This window comes from Bos grunniens, chromosome 5 (genome assembly GCF_055505025.1).
Source record: "Bos grunniens cultivar Pamir isolate PY7600 chromosome 5, Bosgru_T2T1.0, whole genome shotgun sequence".
NCBI classification, from domain to species: Eukaryota; Metazoa; Chordata; class Mammalia; order Artiodactyla; family Bovidae; genus Bos; species Bos grunniens.
In genome coordinates, this window is record NC_141169.1 from 66,922,566 (window position 1) to 66,937,724 (window position 15,159).

Genomic DNA, 15,159 nt, shown 5'->3' on the forward strand with positions numbered 1-15,159 from the left:
GCCAAACCTCCAAAAGTATGTTGAATAGTAAGTGGTGATAGTGGGCACCCTTCTCTGGTTCCTGACTTTAGGGGAAATGCTTTCAGTTTTCACCATTGAGGATAATGGGTTTGCTGTGGATTTGTCATACATAGCTTTTATTATGTTGAGGTATGTTCCTTCTATTCCTGCTTTCTGGAGGGTTTTTATCATAAATGGATGTTGAATTTTGTCAAAGGCTTTCTCTGCATCTATTGAGATAGTCATATGACTTTTACTTATCAATTTGTTAATGTGGTGTATTACATTGATTGATTTGTGGATATTGAAGAATTCTTGCATCCCTGGGATAAAGCCCACTTGGGCATGATGTATGATCTGTTTAATGTGTTGGATTCTGATTGCTTGATTGCTAGAATTTTGTAAAGGATTTTTGCATCTATGTTCATCAGTGATATTGGCCTGTAGTTTTCTTTTTTTGTGGCATCTTTGTCAGGTTTTGGCATTAGGGTGATGGTGGCCTCATAGAATGAGTTTGGAAGTTTACCTTCCTCTGCAATTTTCTGGAAGAGTTTGAGTAGGATAGGTGTTAGCTCTTCTCTCAATTTTTGGTAGAATTCAGCTGTGAAGCCGTGTGTACCTGGGGTTTTGTTTGCTGGAAGATTTCTGATTACAATTTCAATTTCCGTGCTTGTGATGGGTCTGTTAAGATTTTCTACTTCTTCGTGGTTCAGTTTTGGAAAGTTATACCTTTCTAAGAATTTTGTCCATTTCTTCCAAGTTGCCCACTTTATTGGCATATACTTGCTGATAGTAGTCTCTTATGATCCTTTGTATTTCTGTGTTGTCTGTTGTGATCTCTCCATTTTCATTTCTACTTTTATTGATTTTATTTTTCTCCCTTTGTTTCTTGATGAGTCTGGCTAATGGTTTGTCAATTTATCTTCTCAAAGAACCAGCTTTTGGCTTTGTTGATTTTTGCTATAGTCTCTTTTGTTTCTTTTGCATTTATTTCTGCCCTAATTTTCAGAGAAGGCGATGGCACCCCACTCCAGTACTCTTGCCTGGAGAATCCCAGGGATGGGAGAATCTGGTGGGCTGCCGTCTATGGGGTTGCACAGAGTCAGACACAACTGAAGTGACACAGCAGCAGCTGCTGCCCTAATTTTTAAGATTTCTTTCCTTCTACTAACCCTGGGGTTCTTCATTTCTTCCTTTTCTAGTTGTTTTAGGAGTAGAGTTAGGTTATTTGACTTTTTTCTTGTTTCTCCAGGTATGCCTGTATTGCTATGAACCTTCCCCTTAGCACTGCTTCTACAGTATCCCGCAGGTTTTGGGTTGTTGTGCTTTCATTTTCATTCTTTTCTATGCATATTTTGATTTCTTTTTTGATTTCTTCTGTGATTTGTGATTATTCAGCAGCGTGTTGTTTAGCGTCCATATGTTGGAATTTTTAATAGTTTTTCTCCTGTAATTGAGATCTAATCTTACTGTATTGTGGTCAGAAAAGATGCTTGGAATGGTTTCAATTTTTTTGAATTTACCAAGGGTGGATTTATGGCCCAGGATGTGATCTATTCTGGAGAAGCTTCCATGTGTGCTTGAGAAAAGGTGAAATTCGTTGTTTTGGGGTGAAATGTCCTATAGATATCAATTAGGTCTAACTGGTCTATGTATCATTTAAAGTTTGTGTTTCCTTGTTACTTTTCTGTTTAGTTGATCTATCCATAGGTGTGAGTGGGGTATTAAAGTCTCCCACTATTATTGAGTTATTGTTAATTTCCCCTTTCATACTTGTTAGCATTTGTCTTACATATTGTGGTGCTCCTCTGTTGGGTGCATATATAATTGTTGTATCTTCTTCTTGGATTGATCCTTTGATCATTATGTAGTGTCCTTCGTCTCTTTTCACACTCTTTGTTTTAAAGTGTATTTTGCCTGATATGAGTATTGCTACCCCTGCTTTCTTTTGGTCTCTGTTTGCATGGAATATCTTTTTCCAGCCCTTCACTTTCAGTTCGTATGTTTCCCTTGTTTTGAGGTGGGTCTCTTGTAGACAACATATACAGGGGTCTTCTTTTTGTACCCATTCAGCCAGTCTTTGTCTTTTGGTTGGGGCATTCAACCCATTTACATTTAAGGTAATTATTGATAAGTATGATCCCACTGCCATTTATTTTATTGTTTTGGGTTCGAGTTTATACACCCTTTCTGTGTTTCCTGTCTAGAGAAGATCCTTTAGCATTTGTTGGAGAGCTGGTTTGGTGGTGCTGAATTCTCTCAGCTTTTGCTTGTCTGTAAAGCTTTTGATTCCTCCTTCATATTTGAGTGAGATCCTTGCAGGGTACAGTAATCTGGGCTGTAGGTTATTTTCTTTCATCACTTTAAGTATGTCCTGCCATTCCCTTCTGGCCTGAAGAGTTTCTGTTGAAAGATCAGCTGTTATCCTTATGGGAATCCCCTTGTGTGTTATTTATTGTTTTTCCCTTGCTGCTTTTAATATTTGTTCTTTGTATTTGATCTTTGTTAATTTGACTAATATGTGTCTTGGGGTGATTCGCCTTGGGTTTATCCTGTTTGGGACTCTCTGGGCTTCTTGGACTTGGGTGATTATTTCCTTCTCCATTTTAGGGAAGTTTTCAACTATTATCTCCTCAAGTATTTTCTCATGGTCTTTCTTTTGTCTTCTTCTTCTGGGACTCCTGATTCGAATGTGGGGGCATTTAACATTGTCCCAGAGGTCTCTGAGATTGTCCTCATGTCTTTTAATTCGTTTTTCTTTTTTCCTCTCTGTTTCATTTATTTCTACCATTGTATCTTCTACCTCACTTATCCTATCTTCTGCCTCAATTATTCTACTGTTGGTTCCCTCCAGTGTTTTTGATCTCATTTATTGCATTATTCATTATATATTGACTCTTTTTTATTTCTTCTACGTCCTTGTTAAACCTTTCTTGCATCGTCTCAATCCTTGTCTCCAGGCTTTTTATCTGTAACTCCATTTTGTTTTCAAGATTTTGGATCATTTTCACTATCATTATTCGGAATTCTTTATCAGGTAGATTCCCTATCTCTTCCTCTTTTGTTTGGTTTGGTGGGCATTTATCCTGTTCCTTTACCTGCTGGGTATTTCTCTGCCCCTTCATCTTGCTTATATTGCTGTGTTTGGGGTGGCCTTTCCGTCTTCTGGCAGTTTGTGGAGTTCTCTTTATTGTGCAGTTTCCTGGCTGTGGGTGGCGTTGGATAGGTGGCTTGTCAAGGTTTCCTGGTTAGGGACGCTTGTGTCGGGTGTTCTGGTGGGTGGAGCTGGATTTTTTCTCTCTGGAGTGCAATGAAGTGTCCAGTAATAAGTTATGAAATGTCAGTGGGTTTTGAGTGACTTTGGCAGCCTGTAAATTGAAGCTCAGGGCTATGTTCCTGTGTTGCTGGAGAACTTGCGTGGTATGTCTTGCTCTGGAGCTTGCTGGCCCTTGGGTGGAGCTTTGTTTCAGTGTAGGTATGGAGGCTTTTGGATGAGCTCTTGTCCATTAATGTTCCCTGGAGTCAGGAGTTCTCTGGTGTTCTCAGGATTTGGACTTAAGCCTCCTGCTTCTGGTTTTCATTCTTACAGTAGCCTCAAGACTTCTCCAAGTCGCCTGTCACTTCCAAGGCGGTTCCATCTGTTTTAGCTTCTTCTGTTTGCTGGTCTCTTCAGTGTCTAATTTCCGCCCTCATACAAGGGGGTGGTGGTAGACACTTTTTTAGGCTCACTTGTTCAGTCATGCTGTGGGGAGGGAGGAACACTGCAAACAAATAACACTGGCATCTGTGGGGAGTTGTCCCAGTGTCTCGGCTACACTGGGTTTGCCCCCGCTCACGGTATGTGTGTTTTCCTGTCTACACTGCTTAGGCTCTAGGTTACTCTGCTGGGAACTGTCTGAGGCCGGCCCTGGGTTGTATGCACTTTCCAGGTCTAAGCCACTCAGGTTCAGGTACTCAGGTAGTCCACAAAGGCACAGACTTGGTTCGGCCTGCGTTTTGTGCTGTTCCCAGGTCTGACCAGCTCAGGTGACCAGGTGTTTGGCTAGTGCAGTTTCTGTGACTTATGGCTTCCCACGTCCCTGCCGCTCAGTTTTCTGGGTATACAACCAGCGCACCTTCTCAGGTGGATGTTGACCGTTCAGAATCCCAAGAAGTCTTGGTTAGCAATGAAGCCTGCTTGCAGTTTGGTAGATGATGCCTCTCTGGGGCATGACTGATCCCTTCTGGCTCTGGCTGCCCTCACCTGCTTGTCTCCAGTGGGGGATGGGTCTGTCCACAGCCAGCTAGCTCTAATCAGTCCTTTGTTTGGTGAGCAGGCCTGGCAGTGTTTTACGTTAGGGCTTTTCGCGGGGTGGGTATCCTGCAGTCTGGTTTGCTATCTCTAGTTAGTTCCATCAGATAGCCCTCGGGGCAATTCAGGCGGGGTCCTTACTCTAAGCAACGCAGCCTGTGCCTCCCTGCTCAGCCCCCACTTGCTAGTGGTGGATACAGGCATCTGCGCTGCTTCTCTGCTGGGAGTTACTGTTGGGCACTTAATGTGTGGGTTTTAATTATTTATTTATTTTTCCTCCCGGTTATGTTGCCCTCTGAGGTTCCAAGGCTTGCCACAGACTCACCAGTGAGAATGTTTCCTGGTGTTTGGAAACTTCTCTCTTTTTTAAGACTCCCTTCCCGGGACGGATCTCCATCCCTACCTCTTTTGTCTCTCTTTTTACCTTTTATATTTTTTCCTACCTCCTTTTGAAGACAATGGGCTGCTTTTCTGGGTGCCTGATGTCCTCTGCCTGCATTCAGAAGTTGTTTTGTGGAATTTAATCAGCGTTCAAATGTTCTTTTGATGAATTTGTGGGGGAGAAAGTGGTCTCCCCGTCCTATTCCTCTGCCATCTTAGGACTGCCCCCCAAAATTGTATAGTACACTTTAGAAAATGTTTAAAAAAGGTAATATTGGGACAGATAAAGAACTTTTAAATGAGAACTCAATTTTCTTAAGAACTTGCAGATATTACAGAATATTAAAACTAGATGAAATCTTAAATAAAAAGTCATATTACAGAATGCACATTAGTAAGAAGTATCTAAAATATTATTAGATACAAATACTATCTTCTCACAGGATGAATTTGAAAATTGCCACTGAGAAGGGTGAATGAATTAAGAGTGCAGGTAGTACAGTCAGACTGCCTGATACTTGAGTTCCTCTCCTTAACAGCTATGTCCCTTTCCACAAATTATTAGCCTCTCTATGCCCTGTATCCTCATCTTATAAATGGAAGGTAAAAATATAACCTATCTCAGACGTGTTGTAAAAATTAAATAAACTTACATAGGTAAGGCACTCAGTGTTGGTTAGTATGCAGTAAAGTACTCCATAAAATATTTAGTAATATTATTTTTATTATAATTCATTTACAGGAAATAAAACACCTGTGTGAGTCTTAGAGAAGCTTAAAATGGTTCTGAAATGATTATTCACAGGTTTAAAAATATATCGGTGATTACCAAGAACCTAGCACAGTGCCTGGCACATAGTAGATACTTGACATTTGCTGTCTGGATGAATTAGTCTACATATTCATTTATTCTCTATACATTCAGTCTCTGTGTCAAGAGACAAACAAGTGCCAACTTTTAATGGATAGATTGAGACATTAGTACAAGTGAGACCATCTTCATTCTGAATCAGAATTTGGGAATTTTCAATAAAATAGGTTAAGTTTTATGAACCTCTTGAAAGGATAGAGTGTTTTGAAATGGTGTCCCTAAGGCCACAAATCTCTTAGCTGATTATAATATTGTGTCTCCTTGAAAAGGTCAAAGTCAAACATCTGAAGATATGCACAGATCAACAGTGTATGAAAAAGAATTTTTTTTTTTTTGAGTTGCAGAAAGAAACATTCTTTCTGCTCTTTATAGTACAAAACGTTAAGAATCCATCTTGTAGCACTGTTTCATATTGTTGGATTACATAATAAAGCTTAGTATTTAAAAAATTTTATTCACCATTTAAATAGTTTTAAAATAGTGCAGGAGCACTTAGCACATTCACAATGTTGTGCAACCACCACCACTATCTAGTTCTAGAACATTTTCATAATCCCAAAAGGAAACACTGGACTCATTAAGCAGTCATTCCTATGTCTGGTCCTCCAACTTCCTGGCAGCCACTAATCTGTTTTGTCTAATGATCTGCTGCTTCTGGAGAATTTACCTAATGGAAACACAGAGTATTTTATCTCTGGCTACTTTCACTTAACATAGTGTTTTCAAGTTTCATCTATGGTGTAGCATGTATCTATATTCATTTTTGTTTACAGGTGAATAGTATTTCAATGTGTGGATATCTGTGCTTAGTCGCTCAGTCATGTCCAACTCTTTGTGACCTCATGGACTGTAGCCTGACAGACTCCTCTGGCCATGGGGATTCTCCAGACAAGAATATTGGAGCAGGTTGCCATACTCTCCTCCATGGGATCTTCCCAACCCAGGGGATCGAACCCAAGTCTCTTGCATTATAGGCAGATTCTTTACCATCTGAGCCACCAGGGAAGCCCATGTATGGATATACATTTATTTGTCCATTCATTTACTGATGGACATCTGGGTTGCCTCACCTTTTAGCTATTGTGAATAGTGCTGCTAGGAACATTCCTTTGTAAGTTTTCATTTGAATAAACACCTGTTTTTAATTCTCTTGGGTCTATACCAAGGATTGGAAATGCTGGGTTACATGTTTAACATTTTGAGGAACTGCCAAACTCTATTCCATGATGGCTACACCATTTTACATTCCTACCAGCAAAGTATGAGGGTTTCAGTTTCTTCACATTCTTGTCAACACTTGCTTTTTCCTTTGTGTTTATAGTTATCTTAGTGCTCAGTGGTACTTTATTTTGATTTTCATTTCCCTAATGACATTCAGCATCTTTTCATGTGCTTGTCAGCAATTTATATATCTTCTCAGAAGAATCATCTATTCATGTATTTTGCATATATTTTTTTCTAAATTGGGTTGTTTGTCTCTTTATAATTGAATTAGAAGAGTTTCTTGTATATCTTGGATGACACTTTTATTAGATATATAATTTGCAAATACATTTTCCCATTCAGTGGAATATCTTTTCACTCCCTTGACAGGGTCCTCTGGTATTCAAAAGTTATAAATTCTGATGAAGCCCAATTTATTTATTTTCAATAGATGTGGTTTTTTTTGGTCATATTTAAGAAACTATTACCAAATCCAAGATCCTAAAGCTTTGTCCCTGCTTTCTCCTTCTAAGAGTTTTCTAGTTTTAGCTGTATATTATTGAGGATTTTGCATCTATATTTGTAAGGAATACTGGTGTGCAGTTTTCTTTTTTTATGAAGTCTTTGTCTGGCTTTGGTTATCAGGATAATGATGGCCTCACAGAATGAGTCAGAAAGTGTTTCCTCCTATTCTACTTTCTGTAAGCATTTGAGAGACAGGTGTTAATTCTTCCTTAAATGTTTGGCAGAATTTACCAGTGAAGAATCTTGTCCTGGGCTTTCTTAGCTGAGAAATTTTTGATTATCGATTGTTTCTTTATTTTTTATAGGTCTATTTAGATTTTCTTTTTTTTTTCCCCTTGAGTTTTGGCAGTTTTGTGTTTCTAAGAATTTGTCCAAGACACCTAGGTTATCTGATTTGTTGGTATTTAACTATTTATAGTACTCTTATAATCCTTTTTATTTCTGTAAGGTTAGTAGTAATGTTCCCACTTTTCCTGATTTTTACCACTTATAGTATTCTCTCTTTGTTTCTCTAGCTAAAGGTTTGCTAATTTTGTTATATATTTTCAAAGAACCTCTTTTGATGTCATTGACTCTATTATTCTCCATTCCCTATTTGTTAATCTTTGTTCTAATCTTTCTTATTTCCTTACTCCTGTTAGTTTTGGGTTTCTTCTTTTTAAGCTTCGTAAGGTATCAATTTAGGTTATTAATTTGAGTTCTTTTTAATGTAAGTGTTCACAGCTATAAATTTCCCTCTGAGCACTGCTTTTACTGCATCCTATAAATTCTGGATATTATGTTTCTTCACTCATCTCAAAGTGAAATCTAATTTCCTTTGTGATTTCCTTTTTGACTTATTGGCTGTTTAATGAGAGTGTGTTATTCACTTTCCATGTACCTGTAGCTTTTCCTTCTGTTAAAGGTTTCTAGTTCATTACACTGTGATTAAAGAAGATACTTTGTGTGATTAAAAACCTAGCTTTGAGGATTAATAGATGGTTTATTTTTATGTGTTCCAGGTGCACTTGAGAAGAATGTACATTTGGCTGATGTTGGGAGTGTTTGGATGTTTTATATATGTCTGTTAGGTACAGCTTGTTTAAAATGTTAAAATCCTCTACTTCTTTATTGACCTAGTTATTCTATTTAGCATGTTCTTTAAAAGCATGGTATCACCGGCATACAATTCTAAATCCAAGATGACACAGGTTTTGAATATGATTGCACAAGGATTTCACTAAGGTACCTTTATCACCAACATACACAGATCCAGACTCCAGTAGACATCACTTTAGTACAATGATAGGAATGATTCCTGGGATATATTTGGCTATTTCTTCTACCCAAATTGCAGAGCTGCCATTTGGCTGGTGTCTTTGTCACTCGGTAATTGTATACTTTGAGTTAATGGAGACAGTTGTACTGAAACATTTTTCTATGGTAGTTTGTCCCCTCAGAATTCCTACTTTCTTTGTTACTTTGAGAGTGTATGTTACTACTCTTTCTTAAACTTCTTGATTTAGCTACATCTTCTGTTTCTTTTAAAGATCTTATCTGTATAGTTTAGCTTTTAGTCCAAGAGGTTTGACTCTGAAAGCCAATCAGAATTGTCCCTCTGGTTGGCAAATTAAGCTGATAAATACTATATTTAGCTCCCCAGCCACTGCTGCAATGATATTATCAACCTCAAGTATCTCAGACTTACAAAAATAGGCATGCATTTATTGCTTATGGGTCTGGGGACACTCTTATTTCATAATGCCAGATGGGTCCATCTCTGCTTAATGTATTTCTCACTCTGGGGCCAGTAGGTATCTAGGACATGTTTATTTAAAGTGTCTGGTTGAGTCACATCTGCTAACATTACAGTGGCTTCAACAAGTCTCATGGCTAAGGTCAACAGAGCAAGCAAAGTCTCTGTCCACAGGAGCATGGATGGGAGAGTAAGTATTTACTCAACAGTAATACCATCAACCACAGGCTAGCAAAGCAAGACAATTAGGAGCAACATAATAAATTTTAAGTTAAATTGATTTAAATTAAAGGTCTCATTTTGAAGTTAAGTCCTTTCTCCTATTTAGAGTAATAATGATTTTTTTTAATAAAATGATAATAACAGAAGGCAGTAGACTTTAAAAAAATTCTTATCACTTGACAAAATAAAAAGGTGGCAACCCTCTGCTAGTCCCCCAAATTTAGGACAATTTACTACAAAGATCCCAAAGTATCCTACAAGAAATAAAAAATCACAGACCTCTGAATGTAATCCCAAGTCTCTGGTGGGTATTCACTATTCAAAGGATATTCCTTGGCTTGCAAAGACACTCATTTTCCCCCTTCAAAGATTTCATTATTCCAAATGCTGTGATTAGGAAACTCCATGTGTTAGAGAACTAAAGTGTCATTATTTCTTTCTAGTGATCTAATTTAAGTTTTACATTAAAAAATAGTCCCACTAACTCTTTCGTCTCTATACAAACTCAGTTTTTTAACACTTGGGACTCTAGTATCTTAATGTTATGTAAATCTTTTATGTCTCTGACATGAAAATCTTAACAGGCAGTACATAAAAAATGATGGCCTATGACTCTATAACTTTTAAAAAGAGCTACTGAGAAGATTAAAATTTAAAAAGAAGTTAGTGGCTTTACTTCCAATGTGAAAGGACACATACTTAGTTTTATATTTGTACAAGTATTTATAAATACTAGCAATTTTGACAACGGAGAAGGCAATGGCACCCCACTCCAGTACTCTTGCCTGGAAAATCCCATGGACGGAGGAGCCTCGTAGGCTGCAGTCCATGAGGTCGCTAAGAGTCGGACACGACTGAACGACTTCACTTTGACTTTTCACTTTCATGCACTGGAGAAGGAAATGGCAACCCACTCCAGTATTCTTGCCTGGAGAATCCCAAGGACGGTGGGGCCTGGTGGGCTGCCGTCTATGGGGTCGCACAGAGTCGGATACGACTGAAGCGACTTAGCAGCAGCAGCAATTTTGACATAGTTTTATCAAATATTAAAACTATGCAAAATAGCAGAGCAGTGATTTTTGTTTTCTTTGTGTGTGTGTGTGTGTGTGTGGGGTTCAGTTTGCTCACAGCACTGTTAAAGCAAATGAGGCAACTGGCATTTCTCTAATGACTGCTTTACTTCTGATTCCTTAGCTTATTTCCACCTCCTACACTTGGTCTTCATCTTGTTCTTTACTTGTGATATTCTCCAGCTTTAGGCACTAGTAAAATGTTATAGCTACCTCATCTGTTCAATCTAGGCAGGGGTGAGGGGTGGGGGTGGTAAGGTGGAAGAATATAATATTGAATATCTACAGAAAAGCTTTAGAAAGAGACTTTTGAATTTGTCAAAACACTAAATTCCTCATGAGTCTTGCTTTAGTAAATGAGATTCTCAGTTCATTATTAAACATTAACTTACCAGATATAATCCGTGAAATAATTTCACAGAATGGCAAATGCCTTTTATTAGCCTACTGATCCTGTTCAATGTTTGACCTGATATATACTTAGATTTCATAAACGCGCAAACCTAAAATAAGAGGGAGAGAGGCACTCAAGAACTAGCTAGGGAATTTTCCATTAACTGAGATGAGAATTCAACGTACTGGTTTTGAAACTCCTGTTGGTGCCATACTTACACTTTAAATAAAGTATGCTTCTTTTATAACATTTTGTGGAATATATGTAGAAATTTAATTTTCTTTAATTTTTAAAATGTAATTCTCATTAACATAAGATGAAAATTCAAAAATTTTGTTGTAAGCAACATACCTGCATGTATGATCATCACTCACACTTGCAATTTCTTGGCCTTCTCTGGGATCAAATACCAAACCATTAATGAAATCTGAATGGCCTTCTAAAACCTGACATCAGGGGAAAAGTTAGTAAGAACACAAGAAAATAATCTACAATATTCCGACCTAATATTTTTACTTCACTGCATGCTTCTCTTTTCTATAAATATTTCTTAAGTAATCTGCTATTTTTAAAACATGATTTATACACCCACTTTTTTGGAAGGTTTATCTTGGAAAGAAGCTGATCATTCAACACACTGTTATTAGCTTGATCTTTTCTAGTATGCATTTCTTACAAAAACACACATTCTTTGTTATTTTTTTAACTGTACCTGTCCTCAAATCACCTCATTTCTCACTTATTACATAAAGCTTATACAAAAGTTAAAGCCAGGAGAACTTTCGAGGAGCCCTGAAATAAGAGTCCCCTTTTGATTTTCTATCTCATACCTGCTGCTCTGTACACTGGCTGCTACCTAATAAACACATAGCAAGGACTTCATCTTCTACAGTTTTTATTTATTTGTTCAATGTGACTGCCAGCACTTTAGACAGCTAGAATTATAAGCCCATTATCACAATAACCCAGAAATCCTCTTTTGGCCACAGAAGGAGCAAATGGGAAGTTGTAAGTTAGAGGACTACGCATGCAGGTTAAGGTCCAATTAGTCTAAATCTTTAAAACTGAAATCCTGACCAGGCCTGTCAGATATCAGATATTTAAATAATTTAATGGATATTGTTTTTGTTTCCTATTTACCTTTTAGACACTTGAATTTGATCTCAGTTCTAAGATTAATAAAGTAATTCTGTTTGGTACTACTGAGTGAACTCCGGGAGTTGGTGATGGACAGGGAGGCCTGGTATGCTGCGATTCACGGGGTCGCAAAGAGTCAGACACGACTGAGCGACTGAACTGAACTGAACTATTTGGAAATGAGGGAGAAAAAAAGGATTTCATTCAAACATTCTGGTGTAAGTTTAACAAGTCCAGGTCCTTCTTCAGAGCTCATCTCACAGTTTTTACGCCACATCACATTAACTATTTAATGTCTTTTTAAACTGGCAATAATAGTTAATAATTATTGACTTTTAATGGGTCAAAATTCTATGTGTCACTGTACACTTAGATGTTCACTGATATGGCTTTAAATAAATATATACAGTGCATTTACTACGGTAAAATTGTATATAGCCTACTGTATATAACTTAGAGCATAACTTTTTACTGTTTTCTAAATGATTAGGTTTATAGTTTACCTTTGTTTTATAATATTATTCATAGGTTTTATTTACTAGAAAGTCAGGAAGGCAATACTGTTCTTATAAAAAAACATGACTCAATTTCAATCCAAACTGAGAGGTATTTAATGAATTTCTCCCCACTTTATTGAGATATATAACACTATATAAGTTTAAGGTGTATAACATGATGATTAGTACATGATGATACAAACATACACTGTGAAATGATTACCGTAACAGGGTTAGTGAAATGACTACCATGACAGGGTTAGTTAATACTTCTATCACCTTACAAAATTACTTTTGTTTTGCGGTGAGAATATTTAAGATCTAGTCTTTTAGCAACTTGCAAGATATAATACAGTATTGTTAACTATACTCATCATGACATACAGTAGACACCCCCCCAAACTTACTTCTCTTAAAACTGGAGGTCTGTACCCTTCCATCATTGTCTCCCCATTTCCTCCCTCCAGGCCCTGACAACCACCACTCTATTTTCTGTTTCTATGAGTTCAGCTTTAAGAAGAGCTCCTCACATAAGTGCAATCATATAGTATTTGTCTTTCTCCATCTGACTTATCTTACAGGGTTATTGATCATACCAATAGAAAACTCACATACAGGGCTTACTATGTAAAAAGCACTGTTCTAAGTGTTTTATATGAATTAGCTTAGCCAATGCTCATAATCCCATGAAGCAGATGCTATGATCATCCTCATTTTACAGGTAAGGAAATGAGAACAAGAGATTGGGAATTTGACCAAAGTCATACTGTTACTAAGGTGGCACAGCTGGGCTTCAAACCAGATGTTCTGGCTCCTGTGTCTGTGCTTTTAACCACTTTGTGGTCCTGCCTTGCACTGCGCTGTACTGAGCTTGTTCCCGTCAAGTTTACCTCTTACTCTATGTGTGTTCATGTCTATTACACAAAGTTTCTAGTTCCCTCTCATTTCTGTGCTTACCTACTACTGTAATTTAATAAGTGATATTAGATTTATAATTCGCAGTTCTTACTATGATACTAGTTCCTTACTATAGCCTAAAATAGAATAAATGAGATTCTAAACTACATATTTCAAAGACAACCATAAAGCCATTTTAAATTGGGATAAATTCAATAAAAAAGCAGAAATAATAAATGTTTTAAAATAGATTTACAAATTAAACTTGTCAACATACCTTGTATTCATTTTTATCTTGAAGATCTGAAGTAAATAATCTAATTTTCATATCAGCAGCAGAAGTACAAAATCTGGAAGTAAGAAAACAAAAATAAGGCCATTTTTAGTCTAGGTAAGTGCTTCCCACCTTTAAGCACCAGAGATATCTTCATGACTCATAATCATGCTTTTGTTTGGGCAGAAGGGGGATGCTATGGCTCCACTGTAAAATCTGTTATACAACTATGGCTGAAAGTAGGGGACACAAATTTCTTTTGGAAAACATAAAAATATTAGTATATTAGATTTGTCTCTTTAATTATAAAAGGATAGAATTTTATTATAAATCACAACATTTAACTTTTTCTTAAAGGTTTAAAATGATGGGTTTAAAAAAGTATCTTCTTTTAGCTAGGTCAATATAAGGTATAAAAATATAGTTATACATCTATCTTAATCTTTGCCTCCTTCAGTTATCTATAAGCGTTCTTACTTTAAGATACACTAAATTCACTAAATTAGATGAAAGATAATAATCTTTTTATACCTATAAACACTGGTGTATTTATTACTAAAAGTTGGAGTATTATCATATTGACCCTATTAAGGTTATTGTTTAGATGTACATCAATGTATATTACAAAACAAACTAAGCAATAAACAACTATTTTTTAACTAGTTTGCCATTAATCCTAAAATTCTTAGATTCTTAGCATGGCAGATTATGGCTGAGGAAGAAATAACTTATATATCTGTATGTACGCGTATCTGTTCAATCTCTCAGTCGTGTCTGACTCTTTGAGACCCCAAGGATTATAGCCTGCCAGGCAGCTCTGTCCATGGGATTTTTCAGGCAAGAACACTGGCTGCTGCTGTAAGTCGCTTCAGTCGTGTCCGACTCTGTGTGACCCCCTAGACGGCAGCCCACCAGGCTCCTCCGTCCCTGGGATTCTCCAGGCAAGAATACTGGAGTGGGTTGCCATTTCCTTCTCCAATGCATGCATGCATGCAAAGTCGCTTCAATTGTGTGCGAATCTATGCGACCCTATGGACAGCAGCCCACCAGGCTCCTCTGTTCACAGGATTCTCTAGGCAAGAATACTGGAGGGGGTTGCCATTTCCACCAGAACAGTTGCCATTTCCTCCTCCAGGAGATCTTCCCTGTAGGTATCAAACCCATGTCTCCTGCATTGGTAGGTGGATTCTTTACCACTGAGCCAGCTGGGAAGCCTTTGTATGTCTATATTGAAAAACAGAGCTTATTTCCAATTGTCTTTAGGTAAATGAGTATCATATGGATCTAAATTCCTCAAGTTTTGACTGCATTAAAGCTAATATTTTTTTTCTCACCTAAAACATCTAATTTAATTTAAATGAAGCTTAAGTTAAAACAAGTCTCCTAATCTAGAAATCCAGATATGTTGGTAAATCTCTGGTACCATGCCTTTTCAATGATTAATTAAGAGTCATTGGAAGAAATAGATCAATTAGGCAAAACTAATTTCTGATAACAGAAATTGGATGAATAGTTGCTTGGGCAGGGGACGGGGTACAGAGATTAACCAGAAGGAGCACAAAGAATCTTTTGGGGGTCACAGAAATGCTATGTATTACTAGCATCTAGGTTATAAAAGTACATGTATTTGTCAACACTGATCAAACTGTTCCTTTAAGAATT

General features: G+C 37.2%; 1 protein-coding gene across 1 annotated transcript in view; it reads right to left on the reverse strand.

The window, feature by feature from the left end:
• The window catches only part of NUP37 (nucleoporin 37), a 52,072-nt gene that overhangs the window by 25,217 nt on the left and 11,696 nt on the right, over positions 1 to 15,159 (reverse strand). The window contains exons 4-5 of the mRNA XM_086401044.1: positions 13,501 to 13,573; positions 11,044 to 11,138 (exon numbers count right to left, since the gene is read on the reverse strand). Of these exons, the coding sequence (XP_086257170.1) occupies positions 11,044 to 11,138; positions 13,501 to 13,573 (168 nt within the window). The remainder of the gene's footprint in view (positions 1 to 11,043; positions 11,139 to 13,500; positions 13,574 to 15,159) is intronic.